This window comes from Microtus oregoni, unplaced genomic scaffold, assembly GCF_018167655.1.
Source record: "Microtus oregoni isolate MIOR12 unplaced genomic scaffold, Mior012 000012F_ref0000307, whole genome shotgun sequence".
Lineage (NCBI taxonomy): Eukaryota > Metazoa > Chordata > Mammalia > Rodentia > Cricetidae > Microtus > Microtus oregoni.
The window spans coordinates 14061564-14083778 of NW_024543071.1; the positions used below are offsets into that span (position 1 = coordinate 14061564).

The 22215-nt window shown below is 50.1% G+C and overlaps 1 protein-coding gene across 1 annotated transcript in view; it reads right to left on the reverse strand.

The window, feature by feature from the left end:
• Window positions 1-666: 666 nt before the first annotated feature.
• Cnnm2 (cyclin and CBS domain divalent metal cation transport mediator 2) overlaps window positions 667-22215 on the reverse strand; it is a 125713-nt gene continuing 104164 nt past the window's right edge. The window contains exons 5-8 of the mRNA XM_041660909.1: window positions 13124-13217; window positions 9537-9602; window positions 1850-2034; window positions 667-1207 (exon numbers count right to left, since the gene is read on the reverse strand). Of these exons, the coding sequence (XP_041516843.1) occupies window positions 998-1207; window positions 1850-2034; window positions 9537-9602; window positions 13124-13217 (555 nt within the window). The 3' untranslated portion in view covers window positions 667-997. The remainder of the gene's footprint in view (window positions 1208-1849; window positions 2035-9536; window positions 9603-13123; window positions 13218-22215) is intronic.

A 22215-nucleotide genomic window follows, 5' to 3' on the forward strand; every position in this document is an offset into this window, starting at 1 on the left:
AAAAACAGTACACATCCCACCTCACCCCCGCCTCCTTCCGATAACACATAGATCCCCATGGGAAAAGAGGCAACTAACGTAGCTGCCATGCCCTATGTTCAAGCCCCATGGAAAGTTTCCATTTGGCACCTGTAGCAGCGGCTTGGATTAGCAAGAGTGAGGGCCGGGGGGGGGGGGTGGCTCAGCTGATGCCCCAGACCACCCCAGGTTACAGGACTGTGGATGAAGTCAACTTGCCTCTTGCCAATGATAAACCATGGGTTTAAAATTCATTAACATTCATTTTGGTGATAAAAATTCCTTAGGGTGGGAGCAAAATCACATTCCCAAGCAAACGTTAGCCCTTCCTAAGGGAAAGGGACACAATTGAACATATTTTCTAAATACTATATGCACAGGGGTGTCTGCAGCTTCTGCCAACACCCACAGTGACGACAGACTTGGCACATTCCTCAGTGATATGGTCTTCTTCATTCATCCATCAAGTTCGACAGCGACACCCACCGGCACACAGAGGAAAGGTAGCCTTCCCGGGACGGCCAAGGAAGGCCACTCAAGGGGCAAGTCCATTCTGTTAGGGTCACATCATGGGATCACAGCAGAGCTAGCTCAGGCAGACCAACTTAAAACTCTGCAAAAGACACTTGAAAAACAAAAAACATGATCTCTGGAAAAAAAATAAATGAGATAATTTTTAAATTCATGCACACTGAGGAAGGAAGGAAATGGTGAAAGTACTGAAAAATAAACATGATTCTATTTGGGCAGAAGTCTGTCTCCGAATTCTTGAAAGCCATGCCCCAGCTGTCGATGTCACGTGTCTAGTTTCCATCCCTCCCCATGCTGTCCTCCGCAGCTTGCCGTCCTCTGCGGCCTCCAGGGAAAGGGGCAAAGTCTTTGGTCTCATTGCTGTAGGACGCAGCATGGCAGACAAGCTCACATCAGTGGAAGTCATGGTCAGACAGGCCAGGAGGGCAGACGAGGGGACCGAGGGGCTCTAGATGGCGCCGTCACTGTGCAGGCTGTGGTTGGTCTTGTTATGTGATACACAGTTCTGTTCATTGAGCAAGTTGGCTGTCTCGTCCGGCAGCCCGTCATGCAGCTCCGTAAGAGTCAATTCAATTCTAGTATTTTCACTGTCTGAAGACTGAGGGGTTTTGTCCATCCGGGATGCCATCAAGGCATTTTGGTATTGCTGTCTGGAGATCTGGGGCCAGAAGAGGACACAGAAAACACACTGAGACAACACTTATTTTTAGCTTCTCTTGTCTCCTACACGGCATCACAATCTCAACACCCCAGAGCTCTCGGAGAGAACCGTCCTTGAGTAGGAAGCGGGCAGCGCTGAAGGTCAAGTTGGTTCTCACCACTGGGACCCTTCCTACATCTTGCCTCTTAACGCTCAGATCCGAGAAAAGTAGGGTCAGTGTCCATCAGCTAAGGTCATTGCAGGCTCCAGTAGGTGTCTATTTCAGACTAAGAAGAACCTGTCTCCAGGGCAACCGCAGAGTGCTTTTCGGGTCAGCCAGAGCCACCAGCTGCAGGCTCTGAGAGCTCTGAGAACAGCTCTTCCCTCATCTCCATTCCTGCCCCCTGCCAAGACCGTGTTCCTCATCTCCATTCCTGCCCCTGCCAAGACCGTGTTCCTCATCTCCATTCCTGCCCCTGCCAAGACCGTGTTTGCTTTCACTGCTCATGGCTGCTCATGGCATGGAACTGAGGTCAGTATGGGCCCTAAGAGGCTGCAGGGTGTTCTGACAGCCAAGGGGAAGCCTGTGGGGACTGGACCAGCTGTCAGGGATGTGGCTGATACCTGCGGGATCCAGCCAGTGCGCCCTCCCCCGCTCACCTTGACAAACTGCAGGTCAGAGAGGGCTCGCACTGAGTAATCAGGGATGTAGACCTGGAGGAATGAAGAATTGAGCTGGTTGTTGCTGCTCCCCAAGGTTGGTGTCATGGCGTCAATCCGGTCACTTCGGCTGAGAGAGTCTGAGTGGTTCAGGCCACAGGGGCGAGGAGGTGACTTATTTTCACCTAGAAGAGGGAGAAGATTCAGCTTTTAAAGCACTGTAGATATAGCCAATGGGGAGTGATTACTCCAAATAAAAAGCAATTGCACAAGCACATACCATGTCCCTCCCGCAGGCTACGTGGGTCTCAGCTGTGACAGACAGGTCTGGGTAGAAAGGCAAACAAAGGCTCAGGAGCTGGGGGCCCGCCTCACAGGGGAACATCACTAGATACACAGGTGGGGCTGGGAAAAGGCCCGGGACACGGAAGCTTCCTGAGACTAATAAGGAGCAGAAAAGACTCTTCTATTATTTTTTTTTTTTTTTGATTTTTCGAGACAGGGTTTCTCCGTAGCTTTTGGTTCCTGTCCTGGAACTAGCTCTTGTAGACCAGGCTGGCCTCGAACTCACAGAGATCCGCCTGCCTCTGCCTCCCGAGTGCTGGGATTAAAGGCGTGCGCCACCACCGCCCGGCTTCTATTATTTTTCTAGAAGCCAAAACTAATTATCACAGTCCCTCTGCCTTTGCCACTTATCCATCAGCAGCTCAAGGTGCCTTGGGAATTCAAGAACACAAGGCAATAAAACCAGGGACAGGTCTGCCTACAATGTCCGGCAGTGAGCTCCCTGGAACAAGTGTTCAGGGCAGGAGAAGCTGTGCTCTCGCTGTCAGAGAACGTTCTTCACGGCTTTTTATTGTAAATGTTCTGTGCACTGCACGCAGTGCCCATGGAGGCCAGAAGAGGGGGTTGGGACCCTTAGAACTGGAGTAAACATTTTTAGCTGCCATGTGGGTCATCTGGAAAAGCAACAAGTGTCCTTAACCACTGAGCCACCTCTCCAGCCCCCATTCCCTGTAGCTTTAGCGATAAACTGTGTTAAAGCTAAAACTGAGCTGGACGCGGTGGCTAAGCCTACGTCCCAGCACTCAAGGACAGAGGTGGGTGGATCTCTGAGTTTGAGACCAACCTTGCCTAGAGAGGAAGTTCCTGGACAGCCAGGGCTACAAGAGAAACCCAGTCTCAAAACACCTAAACAAACAAACCTTACTTTTGCACCGAGGACGCTTAACAAACTATTGCAGATACAGCTGGCTGCCCACGTTAAATGGGCTCTGAATTGCAGAATGCCCCAGGATAGAGTGGACCCACTCACCCATCTTCCAATGTCCTTAACTGATGCCCCCACGGAAGAGGCAGCCTGTGGCTAATGCCACCTGTCAGCTGTGGAAAAGTCTATCACCATTGTCACCGTCTAGCTTCTATCTCAAATGACAGGCGTGTGTAGTGCCACTGAGCAACCCGAAGCCGCCCTGAAGAAGCTGAAGCACTGGTTCCCCTGAATCTTTCCTCCCCTCACAGTGGTACCAAACCCTCAGCCCACCCACCACCCACCCCCCTTGGTAAACATCCCCTCAGGACAGAAAACGTCAGTACCAGGAACCCAGGCCACAGGCTCCATGTCTACCGTCCTGTCCTGTCATAGCTCACAGGGCCGCCTGCCCACTGGTTTGACTCAGCAGCCCCTCCTACCACCTCCTGAGAGAATGCACACATTAATAACCAGTGCTTTAGATTTAACAGAGGAGTACTTTGAACCTGTAACCCAAATCGGCTGAGCTCCAGCATGGCTGAGCTCCAGCATCCTTATCTGTAAGATGAGTACAGTGTTCCCAGCTCATGTGCTCTGAGGGTTCAAAGGAAGACAGAAAGTGCTGAGCACAGCGTGACATCCAGTGAGCACCAGATAAATGTGCCACACTGACGTGTTAGCTTTTCCCAGACCTCACCACCGTGCCTCTGCCTCAGGATCAAGCCTTTCCACACAACAACATCACCTGTCATGACAGCCCTTTAAGTTCTTCTGAACAGGGAATTCTGTGGCTCTACCTCCAGGTTTCAGAATGAACCACATGTTCCCACACATCTTTTGAAACAGTGTTTACTTCTATGGAGTCAAGGCTTTAAAGGCAGGTACCGGGCAGGCTTACTGCCTCTTGGCCAGACCTCCAGGAAGAGGGCGGGGCCTGAATTCTTCTGGGCTTCCTGTCAGTGAGCACTGTTTTCTGTGTGTGTGTGTGTGTGTGTGTGTGTGTGTGTGTGTGTGTGTGTGTGAGAGAGAGAGAGAGAGAGAATATGCCTGCACTGTGTTTGTGCATGTGTGCGTGGTGGATCCCTCGCTTTGCCCGCCAGCATGATCACAGTCTGGAGAGACCACTTCTCTGTACCCACTCTACAGAGCCACGGGCCGACACGATTGTCTGGGAACGTACCTCATGACTTTAATGCTGCTGATCAGCTCTCACAGACAATATTAGAATCTTAAGAGCAACAGCAATAATCTCTCACCACAAGGCCAGCGACATTGGCTGCAGCCTCCTTGACATGAAGGCAGCAGTCCTTGAGAAACTGTATCTGCCTACGATTCCAACAGACTCAACTTTTGCTCACAAAAGGCTGCCAGGAAAGTTTAATCATTTTTAAAGTTATCATAAAATTATTGTAAGAGGGAGAGTTGGAGTCCAGTGACAGCTCAGCCATTCCGCAGCGGGGTGGAGGCAGCAGGGAGAGATTTAACTGGTTTTCTGGGGTTGTTTGCTGCTCTTTGATGGAAGCCGCCTGTTTTCTCAAGAAGCTGCTGGAAGTTTGTCCTCCAGGCAATACTTCTGACGTAAGCAGGGGTCTGGGGAGCCTCGAACTATTTCAAGATCTGAGTGGGAAGGCAGGACCCGGAGTACACAAAGTGTTCTAAAGTGACAAAGAAGCACAGGCAGGAGCCTTGCCCGCTCGATGAGGGTGTGCTTGCCTCCAAAATGGAGTCGTTTTGGTCCTAGCTACTCTTGCTAAAAGCACTGTCCTCCTGTTGCGGCTTGATAGGGATGGCGGAGTCAGCTCAAGTCACTGATGCTTTTAATCCTAAGAATTTCACGGAGCCCTTTTCTAGCGGTGTGCACACTGGAAGCTCTGGGTGAGGCCTTCCAGTGCGGCTTCCCAACAGAGCAACCATCTGAATTCTGGCAAATGCTACCTGGCTACATTGGATTTTCCAGAGTCGGGGCAGTCAGTCAGTCGGCCAGATCAAACCTGCAGATTTCTTGTGAGTGAGCCTGACCCAGCACCCAGGCCCACTGCTGCCTGGAAGACAACATCACTGTGATGGATGTCACTCCTGAGAGTGTGTGTGATGACACAGGTTCTGTCATGGGTGCCCTATGTTCACATCCCTGTGGCTGACCAGTGAGCGAAATGGAACTGGATAAAACATGCCACACTTATCACGCCAGAACCAGAATTTCCTCTTATGTCCTTTTGCTTTTTTGAGCCAGGATTTCTCTGTGTAGTCCTGGCTATCCTAGAACTCACTCTATAGAAAGACTGGCCTCAACCTCGGAGATCTGTCTACCTTTGCCTCCCAAGTGCTGAAATTAAAGGCGTGTGCCACCACCACCTGGCTGAGAACCAGAATTTCATGTGCTATCTTTGAAATGAACTGAAGCCAGGACTGCTGGGATGGCCTGTCAGATAAGCTGCGTAAGTCTCCGGGCCAGGAAAATCTGTGACCCCTCGCTTCCACCCAGAGGACAATTGTTTGAGTTAAAAAAAAAATGGCAAAACCCCTTTTATTGGGGGGGGGACGTATGCCAGAGGACAGGTTGTGAGGGGCAGTTAGCTCCTTTCACAGGTGGTCCCAGGTATCAGGCTCTGCATCAGAGGCCTGTACTCACTGAGCAATCTCCTGGGCCCCACGTGAAAGCTTTAGGGACTGTGATGCCAGGTTCCTGGATGCAACTTTGCTCTTCCAGCTTTGTCAAGCAGGAGTAATGGCAGCAAAGCTGGTTAGAAAACTAAAGAGGAAAATACAAAAGCGAAGTCGCATAAGAGGTGGTGGCTGCTTTTCTGGTGCTGGCATGGGGATGATGTCTCCCTCCAGCGTGGAGCTGCACCGAGATGTGTGCTAACGACTGTCCTGGCTCCAGCGGGTGCACGTGACCATGCTGAGGTGTTAAGACGGCTGCAGGAGATCTGCGTCTGGGTTTTCTAAGCCACTTTCGCTGGGAAACTGAAGCACATGCAGTCGAAATGCCCGTGAGACTTTCCAATGCTCATGAAACACTGACGCCTAGCTTGGATGCGGAGTGGCATTTCTGCTAGTGCCCCCTCACATTTCCAGGTGGAGGCTGCTGTCCTCAGGTCCTCTGCAAGAGTAGCACCTCTCCAAGCCCACAGAGAGGAATGTTACACTAAGTGTAGGCAGTCACCTTGGACCATATGTGTAAACTCTGACCTGCAGTGGTCAGTGCCACCAATGTCCATCAAGGATGTCCGCTCAACTTTGGCTCAGAGCAGAATCTGTGGTTTCTCCGTCTCGTGGCTTCAAAGCACTCATTCTGTGATGCATGGGAGCCGCCTGGCTTCACCGGTGCCCCATGGTCTTCCGGTCACCATGGAGGTCATATGATCAGAGGATGCCCAGATGAGGACCATGCGAGTCCCTCAGATGGACGTGGCCCAGAACGCACAAATGGAGAAGATGCAGCATTCTGCACACACTTAGTGGGGACAGGCGAGAAGCAAAGACTCTCCGAGTTAGCATCGCCAGCCGCCTTTGCACATACCGTGGGTGTGAGCAGCAAGTGCAGTTTCTATTTCTTGTCCTGAATCTTTGCTTGGTAGTTCTTGACTGAGGCAGTGATGTTTGTTTGTAAATTAAACCCTCTCTCTTCCCCCAGTTTCTAAGCCTGACTCTAACACCAGGGCTGTAATAGGCAGGGTACCAAACGCCTTAACTGCTCTGTTCCAGAACCAGGCGTTCACATGGACGCTGGTTCTGAACAGAAGCCTAGTGGATAGGATGAGATTGGGAGCCCTAACAGAATTAAGAATTCTAACAACTAATTTATAGTTACCCACCCTCATGGTAACTTTACCTTTCAGATAAGGGAAAATGCTGGTTTTATTGTTTTCCCCTGAAGTTCATATTAGGCTTTAATCTATTGAAACGAATGTCTTTCTGGGCCATAATGTCACCTCCAATAAGCTTGCTTAGCTTTAAAAAAAGGTGAATAACACATATTCACATCCTTTATCCGAAATCCTTGAGATAAATAAAGGGCTATATTTTCAGCTGTAGATTAGTCCATATGTGCATCCCATAACACAAACCCTGTTCTGCAGCCCTGCACCAGCCCAGCAACTCAAATTTAGCTACAGTGAGACACAGAGGACCCGAACCCACAAAGAGGGGCAGGAGCAGCCGCCCCACCCAAGTTCATGTTTTGCTGTCAAATTTACATGTTCAGGTTTCATGACAACGCTAAAGATGAGACTTTGGTCTTACCTGGGCATGGGGGCACCTAACCACAATCGTGTGCTGGGGAGGTGAAGTCAGGGAGGCCTGAATTTAAGGTCGTCCTCAGTGCTACAGCAGCTTCAAGTCTGAGGCCAGCCTGGGCTACAAGAGACCTCATCTCAAAAACAAAACAAAACCAAAATCAAGACCCTTTCAAGCTAGGCATGGCTGTGTCCCCTTTAGTCCCAGTACTCAGGATGCAGAGGCAGGGGGATTCCTGTGAGTCTGTGGTCTTCCTGGTCTGCACAGTGAGTTCCAGGACAGCCAAGGCTAAGACCCTATCTGAAAACCAAATAAATGGCTAAGCCTTTCAGCATTGTTGTGCTTTGTTTTTATGGCTTTTTGATTTGGTTTATTTTATCCATCCTACCCAGAAATCCTTTGTTTCGGCAGCAAATTAGCAGATACAATAGTGAGACATTGCAACCATAGGTACCTTGTGGAAGGGGCTAGATGTCATTGGCTTAGTCTAGCACCCCATGAAGTAGCTGTTACTGTAATGTCAGCAGGCCTGTGGGCCAGGACCTTCAAGGCAGGGCTGTTTATACCTGACCAGTTGGAGCAGGCATAGCAAAGAAATCTCAAATTCTACAGAGAAAGTAAAATTCAAATTTTAATGGGCTTTGGCCAAGAGTCATCAACTTCAGTATCCCTATGACTTTTTAAACAAACAGTAAACATGAACAAATAAAATAAAAGTATAAATGCATGTGTGTGCTGGCTGGTTGGAGTCAGATGGCACTGGGAATATCTTATGGCAGACCCTAAGAGCAGAGAGAGGATGTGTTCATGTATGATGTGTGTGTGTGTGTGTGTGTGTGTGTGTGTGTGTGTGTTTGTGTGTGTGTGAAGCCAGAGGTCAACCTTGGGTGTCCACTTATTTTTAAGGCAGTGTCATTCTCTGGGACCTGGGGCCCACTAATTTGGCTCAGCTGGCTGGCCAGTGAGCCCAGGGGTCCTGCAGTCTCCACCTCCCCAGTGTTGGGATTAAACACACACTACTAGACTGGCTTTGGGAACTGGAGATCAGGTCTTCCTCCTCCTACAGCAAGCATTTCAGTAACTGAGCTATCATTGAAGTCAGAGTTTTACTCCGTGGCCATTCTGACCTCAAACTCACTATGTAGCCCAGGCTGGCCTTGACCGTGTGACAATCTGCGCACTTCAGCCTTCTAAATACAGATTAGACGTGTGGGCCACCACACTGGCTGATGGCAGACCGAAGGGAATCTTAATGAATTTCCTTCTGAGGTAAGTGTCGCCTCTTAGAGTACTCCAGAGTTTGGCTGAAGTTAGACCGTATATAAAGTTCATCAGTCAGACTGAAAATTACAAGCTATATGGGGGAAAGGCAACACAGAAAAGTTGCATTTCCCAATATAGATGCTCAACAATCTTCCTTTCTTTGAGACAGGGTCTCCCTATACACGTAGTTCACGCTGGTCTTAAACCCTTGACTCCACTGCCTCAGACTCTTGCATGCTGGGATTACAAGTGTTCACCATAAACTCAGTTAAGGCTAAGCAATTTTAATTAAAGAAAGATTAAAGCCTTTCTTTGCAGTTGATGGGCACATTGAGTACATTGGGCACGGCCACGCTCTCCTGCGGGGAGATAATCTGCAGCTGGTCAGGCATGCGCAGGACACTAAATCTAAAGCAAAGGAAGGCCCTGAGCGGCAGGGCCCTCTGTCTGAGGAAGGCAGAAATACACCAGTCAGCTCAGGAACAAGTGCCCTAAGGCAGGATGCATGCAGTCTTTCTCTCACTCGCCAAGAAAACCCATACTCCCCCAAGATTTTGTCCAAACGGATTCCCTGGGAGCAGCTGAGGGTTGGGGGCTAAGGCCCTCAGGTCTCTACAGACTCCACTTCTCACAACATGCTGAAGATGGATTAAGACTTGGGGCAGATCTGAGTGTTCCAGGCCAGTGCAGACTGGATGGGCAGAAAGCACTGGACTGTCACCATAGTGACTCTCTGTGCCCCGGTCACCATGGTTCCTAGGCCAGAGTTCCTTTCCAGCCCTCTGTGGCTAATGTTTTCCTGGACATCCCCCTCTTAGTCAGCAACCTGAGCGTTTTCAGGCTGCAGGAAACAGGAAGTGTTGTGGAAATAGAGTGTGTGGCCCTGGTGGCCAGGCTTTCCCGGGGTTACGAAGAGGAAGCATGCAGAATTACCTGGAGAGCCTGCTGCTAACACCTCTGTCCTGCTGACAGCAAAGGTTCGGGACAGGGACAAAGGAACTGAAAATGGAGAAAAAAAACAGTGAGATGGCATTGGAAGTCAGAGGGGGGCTTCATGTCCAAGGGACAGGAGTGGACAGTATCTCACTGACATGAGCATCCCACCCGGAAGTGCCGGAGCCCTGTGGTCTTGTGCAATGGGAGAGACACAAGTGACTTTCCAGGAAGAGCAAGGCAGGGAGTATGCTCTCTTCTAAAAAGTTCTGAAACCCCCAATACCCAAATGGGGTCCACAGCCCCCAGACAAACCTTTCTCAAGGCCCAAGTCACACTAGCCACATACAACCGCAGGAGCAGCTGGTGCAGGCCCTAAGAAGAGGCCGAAGCCTCACCCAGCATTCACCAGGGAACCTTGTGAGCCCTCGGCTACCCAACTCCCTGCTATTCTTGGTTTCAGAATTTTGGCCTGGTGTTTGAATTGCTTGGAATGATTTCAGATTTCAAAGCAGAGGCAAATGTATAGGCAGGCAGAGGTGAGGCTCCTAGCTGCTCACTCAGTCGGGAGACCAGCCCCACCACAGGGAAAGCCCGGAGGGCAGGCCGTGGTGGGTGGGACATGCCTTTCCACAGTCCTGAGAACCAAGGGCTGCAGGCTTTGCCCAGATCACGGGCTTCTTTGCATTTCTTTGTTTTGAGACAAGGTCTCAACATATAGCCCTGGCTGGCCTAGAACTTGCTGTGTAGGCCAGACTGGGCTCAAACTTAGAGAATCTTTCTGCTTCTGTTTTCCTGGTGAACAGCTTATGAACACTCTTCTTTGTGCACCTGTGCTCAATGCACATGGGACATATGTGGAGAACAGAGGAAACTTGGAGGAGCCAGATTTTCTTCCCACCATGGGAATCTTGGAATTAAACTCAAGTCCCAAGTCTTGGCGGCAATGGCCTTTTCCTGCTGGTACCATTTCACCAGGGCCACAACTTGATCAGACCCAGGCAGATCTTAATGTGGCAAACCTGTGCTAACTGCACATCTCAATGGATACACAGCCCCCAGAGCCCAGTCATGAGGTTCAGTACATAGAGGCCTTTGACATGAACGGCGAGGGCTCTCTGGTGAGGTGTGAGCTCTTTGCTGGCTTTTGTTGTTACTGTTTTGGTTAGTTTGAAAGCTATCTTGTAGTCCGGGGCTGGCCTCAAACTCACTGCATAGCTCAGACTAGCCTAAAACTCTGGTCCTCCCACAGCCTTTCCCACGTGCTGGCACTAGAGGTATGGCCATCACCCCGGCCTTTTTGCTGACATTTTCTGAGTGGGATTTCCCTTACACTATGGTTCAATATGCGCTGGGCTAGGGTTTAGGCTTAACTCTCCAGAAATCAGCAAAGATGTTTTGCTCTCATTTCTTTCCAGGGCCACCTTGTAGGTGTGGGTCGCGAACCTGGGCTAATTGGAGGCAAGTAGTCCTAGGGCAGTCTCCACACAAATGCCTTTCTGTGACGTAGCATCTCCTCTTGTGGCTGTGCTGTTGTTTTTACATTTGAGACAAGGCCTTGCTATGTAGACCTACGGCTTAAAGCTCACAAAGCAGACAACACTGACTGGGAACTTGTAGCGCTCTTCCTGCCCCCACCTTCTGAAATCCATTTTAAGGGTCACAGCACACTGTATACACAGTAACTCATCCAGCTACAGGGCACCAAAGGTCTTTTCTCAATGTCATACAGCCTGCATCTCGGGCCGTGACTCGGGTCTATCTACGCCCAGTCACAAACCCCTCTCCAGGTCACCGAGCGGTGGAAATGGAGACCCCAAGTTCACAACAAAGACCTAGTAGGAATGCTCACACAGACCCACATTCACATGTGGGGACAGCGTGCCCTTAGGACTGTGAAACCGCACAGGACAGCGAGGGATCTGGATGTTAGTGGCTTTCTTTCTGATGGTGACATCCTTAAGTCTGCCACACTGCCGAGTGGGACAACAGGGAAGACCAGTGTCACAGAGACAAACTTCCCTGAAGGTCTCCATTCCTGTTAGGAGTTTTTCAGTCTGACAGTTTCCCTGTAAGGTGGGTTAAGGTTAGCTTTGGGCTTTGTGAAGATTTCCTTGTACAGGATGCTCTTTTATATTTTGGCCACAAGGTGGCACTCCAGCACCTCTGTTTACCTGCTTGACCTGCTCCTGGCCAGAGAAGGCAAGCCGTGGAGTAGAAAGGGCCAGAGGGCTTGGGGGCACAGCAGAGTTGGGTGAGGATACTCCTGCTGGGACAGGTCACCTTTCAGGCACCCTAGAATCTCAGAGAACTTAATTTTCCATGGCATACCCACACACCACAAACACCAGCAAACTCCTTCATCCTCAGGAAGATGCAGCAGAAAACCCCAGAATAGCTATGATGTACAGCTTAGACTCAGGGTGGACGCTTCTTAAGCTGCGCAGGGGACACTCTGGGTGGGTGGAGATAGGGAGCACATCCCATGACGGGCAGGGGACACCCTGGGTGGGTGGAGATAGGGAGCACACCCCACAGGGGATACCCTGGGAAATACTGAACTTGTAGGAAGTGCTGAAGCTGAGCAGCAACTCAACAGACCCCAGTGTGCACACCCACTAGAAGATAGTTTTCACAGGAAACAGCCCTCCATGGCTGGTCTAAGGGTTTACAGTCACCATGGAAACGCACTTCCAGGGAGATGTAGCTGGATGGAGAAGGCACACACTCAAGTGTGGGGATGTCTTCCATAGCCTGATGTCCTAGACTGAACAAGAGGGTGAGCTGGGCACAGCATCCATCCTTCCTGCTTCCTGTGGACCCAGTGTCACAGCTGCCTCATGCTCCTGCCACCACAGTCTCTCTGCCATGACGATCGCACAACCATCACCTGATATAAACCTTCCTTCCTTTGTCAGGCAAGTGTGGTGCTCTGTGTTCACACAGGGGGAAGCACCACACAGAACATGACCGCAGCACTGGAGGGGGAGACAAACTCAACCCGCTCCATTCCTTGTAGTTCCATTCACACAGTTCAAAGAGGGAGGGGGGCAGTGACGCAGAAGGGTGAGAGGGCCTTAGGTTTGCACAGCTGTGTTCGGTGCATGGAAACCTGTGGAGGTATCTACGTGCACAGCTTCTGTCTCTAGGACTCATCGATGACAAGTTAAAGTAAAGCACACAGGCCAGCAGGGTACGGGAAGGACTGATGGGAGGAGGACTAACACTGAGGGAGGAGGACTGGCACTGAGGGAGGAGGACTGACACTGAGGGAGGAGGACTGGCACTGAGGGAGGAGGACTGACACTGAGGGAGGAGGACTGGCACTGAGGGAGGAGGACTGGCACTGAGGGAGGAGGACTGGCACTGAGGGAGGAGGACTGACACTGAGGGAGGAGGACTCGGGGAGGACTGAGGGAGGAGGACTCGGGGAGGACTGAGGGAGGAGGACTGGCACTGAGGGAGGAGGACTGGCACTGAGGGAGGAGGACTGGCACTGAGGGAGGAGGACTGAGGGAGGAGGACCGATGGGAGGAGGATTGCATCTTCCTGCAGTGGTCCTGTGCTACGAGGCTGGAAGCACTCACCTGGAGAGGCTGTGAGGGCCATTACACCATAGTATGAAAAAGCACTTGCTTCAAACTTCATACCTTCTTTCCCAGCTTCTACTTCCACTTTCCCCTGCGGGAAGAAACGGGAGGACTTTCAGTGTGATTTGCACAGAAAACTAGTTCTTCCTGGGTTTATCCAAACTCCACTCCCACAATCCCAAGAAGACAAAGCTTTGAGAAATAAAAGGGAGGGTATACTCATTTCAACTAGAAAACTGGACTTGACTGAACGTTGGAAGTAACAATAAAAAGGTCAGTGTCTGTGGGTTCACTTAACGTTGTCCCCATGTCCCCAGCTCTTCGAGCACCCTCAGTAATACAATTGGCGTGACAAATGCTGGGGAGACTCTTCTGGCTGCCCCAGGAGAAGCCAGAGCTGGGAAGCAGCAGGAGCAGGGTCAGCACACCATGTGTCCATGGAACAGGGGTGTGAACTGGTCCAGGGACCTGGGCATCTGAGCAGACACCTTGCCGGGCTCTCTGAGGGCACTGCTGGGGAAGCAGCCTGAGAGAGTCTCCCCCATCTGAACAAACTCCTCTAAGCATTGGCCTGCTCCAGGCTGAGACTTCTCCTCCCCCATCGCCTCTTCCATCCCTGCAGCCTGAGGGGTGACCACCAGCCCTGAGGTCCTCAGCAGCCTGTTCCGGCCTCAGACTCCCCAGCCAAGGGCCAGGGTATCTTGTTCACATCACCCCATCACCTCCCCCACGACATTCTGTGCAAGGGGCAAACAGCAAGCTACCACTGCTGAAAAGGAACCATTAAACTGGGCATGGTGGCACATGCCTGTAATCCCAGGACTTGGGTAGTAAGAGGCAACAGGATAAGGAGTCCAAAATCATTCTGGACTACATGAGACTATCAAAAGAGAGTGAGGAGGAGGAGGCAGGCAGGCAGGAGGCTAACACAGCGCTAGGAGGCAGGCACAGCTGGTCCCTCCTACAGCCTGGGGAGGAGGAGCTGGGAAAGCCTCTCAACACCTACACCCCACTCGTGTGAACTCCGGTACCCAGAAGACCTCCTCCTATAGTGCATTTCATTCTGGATTTGGGGAGACCCTCCTTTTGCACCTCACATCTTCAGAACCCCACCTAAGCCTCTCTTCACCTCATGGAAATACTAGCTTGCCTGGTCGCAACCAACTCCTGGTATACGAAAGGAACCTAAAATACAGATCACTTAATTTGTGAGCAAACGGATGGATCTAGAAAACATCATATTGAGTGAGATATCCCAGACCCAGAAAGACAAATATCATATGTACTCACTCATAAGTGGCTTTTAGACATAAAGCAAAGAAAAACCAGCCTACAATTCATAATCCCAGAGAAACTAGACAACAAAGAGGACCCTAAGGGAGACATACATGGATCTAATCTATATGGGAAGTAGAAAAAGACAAGATATCCTGAGTAAATTGGAAGCATGGGGACCATAGGAAAGGGCAGATGAAGGAAGGGAAGCAGAGAAAAATATATAGCTCGATACAAACTAATAAAAAAATTAAAAAATATATAGATCACTTTTGTCTGTGTGGTGCTTGCAGCTGTAACCCTCCCCTGTGCATGCCAGGCAGTGCCCCACTGCTCGGCTGCCCTCCCCGCCTTTCAACCTATAATTTTAAAGCAACCTGCAAAGGAGCAAGTATAAAAGTTTCCTAGCCATGCAGCCAGGCCCTCCCTACAAGGAGGTGCTGTGAGCCCTGGGGAGCCAGCTCTCATCCTCTGAGCTATGTTCCAGGGGGTAGAAAGCAGCCCAGAAAACTAGTTACAGAAGCTTTCAAACAAGAATGCCATGAAGAAGAGACACAATCGTAAGGATTATGGGCAGGCATGGCAGCACAAGCCTGAAGGCCTGGCACTCAAGAGGCGGAGGTGGGGAGTTCAAGTTCAAGGCCAGCTTGGTAGGTCTGCGCAGAAAATACTGCCAAAAGTGGGGGATGAGGAGCTGGCTTGGTAGGTAAAAGGCCTGCCAAAGCATGGGGACCCAGGTTTGGATCTCTAGCACCATGGAAGAGACAAGTGCCAACCGCATCTCAACCCCTAGCGCTTGGTGGGGATTGACACAAGGGGATCTTTGGAGCTCACTGGCCAGTCATCTTAGCCAATCGATGAGCTCTGGGTTCAGTGAGAAATCCTGCCCCAAAAGACAAGGTAGAAAAAAATAACAGAAAATGCCTTTGGCCTCCACAGGCACCACCATGCATGCATGCCTGCATGCAAGGACATGAACATGGTGCACGCGCGCACGAGCACACACACACACACACACACACACACACACACACACACACACACGCAGAATTCCAAGAGACACATTTACCTTCTATTCTACCATGAGGACATGCTTTCTGCAGGAAGCCTAAGGATGGGCAGATCTGGCTGACCCTGGTATAAAGGAAGGGCTAACAGACAGGCAAGGCCACAGAGCTCCTGGGACGAGGCTAAGGCTGCTTTTGCAGAGGAAGAGGGTCCAGGAAGACAGCCCCGTCCACGTTAGTGTGTTCTGCTGAGGAAAGCCACGGAGGGAGGAAGCGGGAGCAAGTCCAGTAGAAGGATGTGCTTGACTGCCTCAAAGATGGGTGCCCTGGGGAGCGAGCAGAAGAGCTGAGAAAGGAGGACAACTTTCCGTAGCAGGCAACGGCTAAGGAGAGGGAAGAAGGTTGAGGGCTCTGTGAAGGGTGGCCCTTCACAGGAAAAGAGAAGGAAGTGATGGCAGGGACAGAGGTGACTTTAGAGAAGGTAAAGCTGGGAGCACCCAGGGGCACAGGCGCCATGACAGTCTCATCCTGAAGAGCCTCGGTGCGCACAGCGCTGACACACACTTCCTTAGGGATGGCTGCAGCAAGCCTCTTGACTGAACTGCGCAGTCAAACCACAGCCTCCCAGACTTCTTCCACCGTGTGTTCTGGGTTGTTTCATGAACCACATAGTCTGTGTTCTGTGTCTCTGCACATGGAGTGAGTTCCCACTTTGTGATCAACCATCAGAACCTACCAGAACCATACTGTGGAAACAAGCCCGGGGTCTGCCTCTCAGGAAGGAAGCAGAGACTGACAACAGAAAAGGATTTTGTGATGGCTGGGAGCTTCACCTGGTAACCTTAGAAGCACAAGGTCCCAAAGGCTGGCTCCAGCTCCCATGCCCAGGCAATCAGTATGAGGTATGATCAGGGTGATCAGTATGAGGGTTTGAACTGGGTGATCTGTATGAGGGTTTGAACTGGGTGATCTGTATGAGGGTTTGAACTGGGTGATCTGTATGAGGTGTGAACTGGGTAATTCTTATGAGGGTGTGAACTGGGTAATCCATGTGAGTTGTGAACTGAGTAATCAGTATGAGGTGTGAACTGGGTAATTCTTATGAGGGTGTGAACTGGGTAATCCATGTGAGTTGTGAACTGAGTAATCAGTATGAGGTGTGAACTGGGTAATCTGTATGAGGGTTTGAACTGGGTGATCTATATGAGGTGTGAACTGGGTGACCTGTATGAGGTGTAAACTGGGTAATCCATATGAGGTGAGAACTGGGTGATCAGTATGAGGGTATGAATTAGGTAGGAGATAGAAGCTTTTCAGGTAACTTCAGGAATATGCAAGGTTTGGAGTTTCGTGTTTTGGCTGTTTGAGAGCAATGGCTCCAGATCTAGAAACTGTTTTCTGGTCTCCAAAATACGCCCACAAAGGCACAAGGTCAGGTCTTCTGACTAATTAAGGATGGTTACAGAGAGATTCCACACCCACACCCAAGGCCACAGCCACCCCCTACATCCTTCTGGGCAGGCACCAGGTGGGGTAGAGCATACTGCCAACTCTCCTCTTGGCTGCCGGAGTCTCAACCGTCTGCTTTGTGGACACACTAGGCAGTGCCTCCCACGCCCATGGCTCCGAGAACTGGCAGCAGGTAAGAGCCAGCGCATTCTTTATCTTATCGTCTACTACAGCCATCACTTCAGAAAAGACCGCTTGTTGTACCTGTCCCTCCAATTTAGAAAATGTGGTTTCAACAAACATTCCTTCAGACTAAACGTGAACTGCTCTGTGAAAATGTCCTACAACCATTCTCGTCTCCTACTGGTGACAGTGTTACAGCCATGCTCAGAGCCACTTACAAAATGACAACAGATTAAAAAGCCTGACAGAAAGTGGAGGAGGGGCGTGGAGCATGATTAAAATACAGGGCATACACTGACATTCCCAACAAACAAACCAATACAGAATAAAGACAATAGGGCTGGAAAGATGGCTCAGCAGGCAAAGGTGGCTGTGGCCAAGCCTGACCGCTCAAGTCTGAGCCCTAGGATCCACATGATGAGGACGAGACCAGCCCTGCAGGCTATCTTCTGACCCCACACAGTTTTGGCAGAAAAGAAAAATAGTGCCCATATTATAGAAAGTAACACATGAAGCCTGGTGGTGGTGGCGCATGCCTTTAATCCCAGCACTCGGGAGGCAGAGGCAGGTGGATCTCTGTGAGTTTGAGGCCAGCCTGGACTACAGAGTGAGCTCCAGGACAGCCAGGTCTACACAGAGAAACCCTGTCTTGAAAAGCAAACAGACAGAAGGAAAATAATAAGCGAGAATGGAATCACAATAGCGGGCTGCACAGATAGTGAGCAGTTTGGAGCACTGGCTGCTCGTGCACAGGACCCATTGGTTGCCAGCACCCACAAGGCGGCTCATAATCACTCAACTCCAGTTCTGGGGCATCTGATGCCCTCTTCTGACTGCTGAGGGCACCAGGTACACCACACTGCACAGAAATAATGCAGGAAAATGCTCAAATACATAAAATAATAAAATAAACCTAAAAATATTGAAATCACAGCATATTCATGGATCCTTACAGCCCCAGCATTCTATAGTTCTCCATTTGCTAGTGTAAACCTGTTCCGCTCAGGCCCCCCTTCCCCTCCAGTCCCCACCCCAGACCTCCCTTTCCCCTGTACCCTCCCCAGGCTGCCCTCCTGCCCAGCCCCCTCTCTCTACCCCACCCCTGCCCAGGCTGATCCCCCCTGCCCAGGCCGTCCCCCGCCCATGCCCCCCCCATCCTCCCAATCCCCCCTCCACCCCCACCCAGGCCACCCTCCACAGAGGAACATTTATCTGACAGGCAGGGTTAGCGACACCCAGGGACACCATCATTTAAGCGTCAGCAGTGTGAATGAGATGAGGGCCATCCCTACAGCGAAACGGCTTGGGATCAATAGGTGTCTTTGCACATAACTTTTCCATACAGGAAAGGATCTACATTATTGATTTTACTTTTAAAATATTCAGAAGCTTGTTCTCTAAAAGTACAAAAAGAAAAAAAATCAGGACAGGATATGATGGACTCCAGGCTTTCTCAGAGTTTAAGCAGATAGGTCGGGAAGGAGGCCTAGCCAGATATGGTGGGACACCACTATAATCCCAATACTCTAGGAGGTAGAGACAGCAAGGCTACAAGTTCAAGGCCAGCCAGGGCTACATACAAGGCCCTGTCTAAAAATAATTCTTACTAGTTTTTAAAAGGCTCTGGAAGGAGGCATAGTAGTGCCAGGCACAGGGTCCCCACCCCTTCCTCTGGATGATGTGCTAGCTGACGTCTTTCTAAGAGCCTACACATGCTAGTCAGCTCCGGCCTCCAGCTTCATAGTCAGAAGCCATGCTATCTCAGTCCATATGGCCCAGTAAGCCACAGAGTAGATAACCTTGGGTGGTTAGTGGCCGACTGAGACAGACCAAAGACTTCTCCCACACTGGCCAGCACCCACGGGCCCGTTCATTCTCAGGCTAGGTTCTGGCTATGCTTGTTCATTTTAGGTTGCCATCACAACACACCCAGTGGGGCTTGTCATCAGAAAGGACATAGTTCAGTTGGTAGGGTGCTTGCCTGACATGTACAAAGATTCTTGTAAAGCCTGGCACACTCCTGCAAACCCAGCACTCAGGAGAAGTAGGCAGTTCATGGTCATACTCAACTATGTAACATGCTTAAGGCCAGCCTGGGCTGTATGAGACCTTGTGAACGAAAAACAAGGTGGGGGGGGGGGATGGAAAGACAGTAAGGGTAACTGGATACTAAGAGCACAAACATGGGGGTGGTTCTTGGCCATGCCACTCAGAAATGCCTGTGCTCCATGTGGGACTCTGGAGCGTGCATGCTCACTAGGCGTGGTTTCCTATGTGGTGGCTGCACACAGAAGCCTGGGGCTCTGCAAGTTCACTTCAGCCGGGCGGTGGTGGCGCATGCCTTTAATCCCAGCGCTCGGGAGGCAGAAGCAGCCGGATCTCTGTGAGTTCGAGGCCAGCCTGGTCTACAAGAGCTAGTTCCAGGACAGGAACCAAAAGCTAAAGAGAAACCCTGTCTCGAAAAATCCAGAAAAAAAACAAAAACAAGTTCACTTCAGAATGTATACTTTTAAAAAACTGGTGGCCAGATATTGATTGTGCACATTTTCATCCTCTGGTGGACCCTTTGCCTGGGTGCTTACATCATACTGGAGCCAAGCGGCAGTGGCTAGGCCTGGCTTCCGCACCAGCAGGAGCTTGTCAGAAACCAAGACCATCGGGATCTGCATTTACCAAGACCCTGCATGCTTCCGGAGCAGGACAGAATGGAAGGCAGTGACCTCACAGAGACAGGTCAGGCATGCCCACTGCAGATTAAACAGCAGTGCTACCGTGAGAATATTCAGGGTTGCACAACTGTAGTCAAGGAACACAGAGGTCAGTCACCCAGGATCAGAGGCTCAGGTGTGCTTGAGGCAGAGCAGGCCTTTACTATCCTGGACAAGTGGGGCTAATCACACGCTTAGTTTTAAATACTAATCTGAAAGAGTAAACCTATTTTAGGGCAAAAATTATCTTTGAAATCTGTACCAGAAGCTTTTAAAAGTAGGACTGGAGCAGCTGAAAAAGAAAAAAGGAGAAGAGAGAGCATGAATTTACAGATGAAATGAGCAACAAGAGTAAGAAAGTTCCTGTCCACTATGCCCCCAGAGGCAGGGCTGGGAAGGGCAGGGCACTCTTCTCATTGGCTCATTAAATCTGCTACTCCTCAGAGGACCAGCAGCCCCACAAAGACAGTGATCTGGCTCCTCTTGCCTTTGAGCAGGAAAGCCATGTCCAGCAGTTACAATGTCTGTTCACACACAATCAACTTGTTAGATTTATTCTGTTGCCTGTAGGCACACCACATGCACGTTCACGGAGGCCAGAAGAGGGCATTGGATCCCCTGGAACTGGGGCTGCCATGTGGGTGCTGGGAACCAAATCTGGGTCCTCTGCAAGAGCAGCCAGTGCTCTAAATGCTGAGCCGTCTCTCCAGCTTGACAGTTGTTTATGCTTCTTTACTACATAATGCTCCCTCGTGTTATCAACTCAGACCTGGCCATCTTTTGACATGCGAGCAATTTCTACCATTTTACAACGAATTTGCTGTTTGTTTTCATGGACAGTACTGTAAACGGCTGAGACTGTCAGTTTAGGGACTACACTCTATTTATAAGCCCCTTTTCTGTTTGTCATTTATTTTTTATTTTAAAAATTACATTATTTGCCGGGCAGTAGTGGTGGAGGCCTTCAATCCTAGCCTGCAGGAGACCGAGGCAGGCGGATCTCTGAGTTTGCGGTTAACTTGGTCTATGGAGCGTGTTTCAGGACAGCCAGGGCTACACAGAGAAACCCTGCCTTGGAAAACAAAACAAATTATATTATTTATGAATTTACTTGGGGAAAATGCTTCCTGTCATATGTAGAAGCAAACAAAACTACAATGTGAACAGAGGAGAATGGGGGAGGAGGCCAGCGGGCTGAGAAGAGGCCAGTGGGTGCTCCCTGAAGATGGAAAGAGCCGAAACACGGACATTCACAAGCAAGAATGCCGTGAGGTCCGTCACTCTGGACACATAGTTGAGATGGCAATTTGGGTTTGGTTTTGGTTTTGGTATTTTGAGAGAGGGTTTCTCTGTAGCTTTGGAGCCTGTCCTGGAACCAGGCTGGCCTTGAACTCACAGAAATCAGCCTGCCTCTGCCTCCTGAGTGCTGGGCTTAAAGGCGTAAGCCACCACCGCCTGACTTGAGATAACAATTTGTAACAAAGAATAAATAGAGAATCTGGGAAAGTGGCTCAGTGGGTAAAGAGCATGCCAGCAGGCATATGGACCTGGATTTGACCCCCAACCCCAACAGAGGCCAGGTGCAGCTATACATATCTGTAACCTGCAAGGTGTGGGACAATACAGCGGTAGATTCCCAGAGCTCTGTGTGTAAGTTTCTGTAGAAGAACAGTGAAATTTCATTTTCTTCTACATAAACTAGAATATATTATATTCACTGATCTTTTCAATTGTGTATTTATTACATAATTATATACATAAAAGTATATAATGCTACTTTAAGTTGGAAACTAAAATTTAATTACATATTTCAAAGACTTTTTTCTTTTTTAAAAAGGCAAGGGCTTGCCGGGTGGTGGTGGCGCACACCTTTATTCCCAGCACTCGGGAGACAGAGGCAGGCGGATCTCTGTGAGTTCTAGGCCAGCCTTGTCTACAAGAGCTAGTCCCAGGACAGGCTCCAAAACCACAGAGAAACCCTGTCTCGAAAAAAAAGGCAAGGGCTCAGGGGTTGGGGATTTAGCTCAGTGGTAGAGCGCTTGCCTAGCAAGCACAAGGCCCTGGGTTCGGTCCTCAGCTTCAGGGAAAAAAAAGACAAAAAGGCAAGGACTCACACAATTCAGGCTGGCCTCAAACTCAATATGTAGCCAAGGGTGACCTAGGACTTCTGATCCTCCTGCCTCTACTTCTTCGATGCGGGGACTATAGGTGTGCACTGCCACACTCTCCTAAGCAGTGCTGGGGTCAAACCCGGTGCTTTAGCATGAAGGTGGGCATCCTACCAATAGGTGCATCCTAGCACACCACTGTGCAGTATTTTATTCCTAATTTCATCATCATCTACCTAGGTAGTTTTATGAAACTTGACTTTATTTACTGTACTACACACGAGGACCCAGTATATATTATTGCACTATATGCTAGGACACAGTATATATTACTGTGATATATGACCCCTTTTATGAAT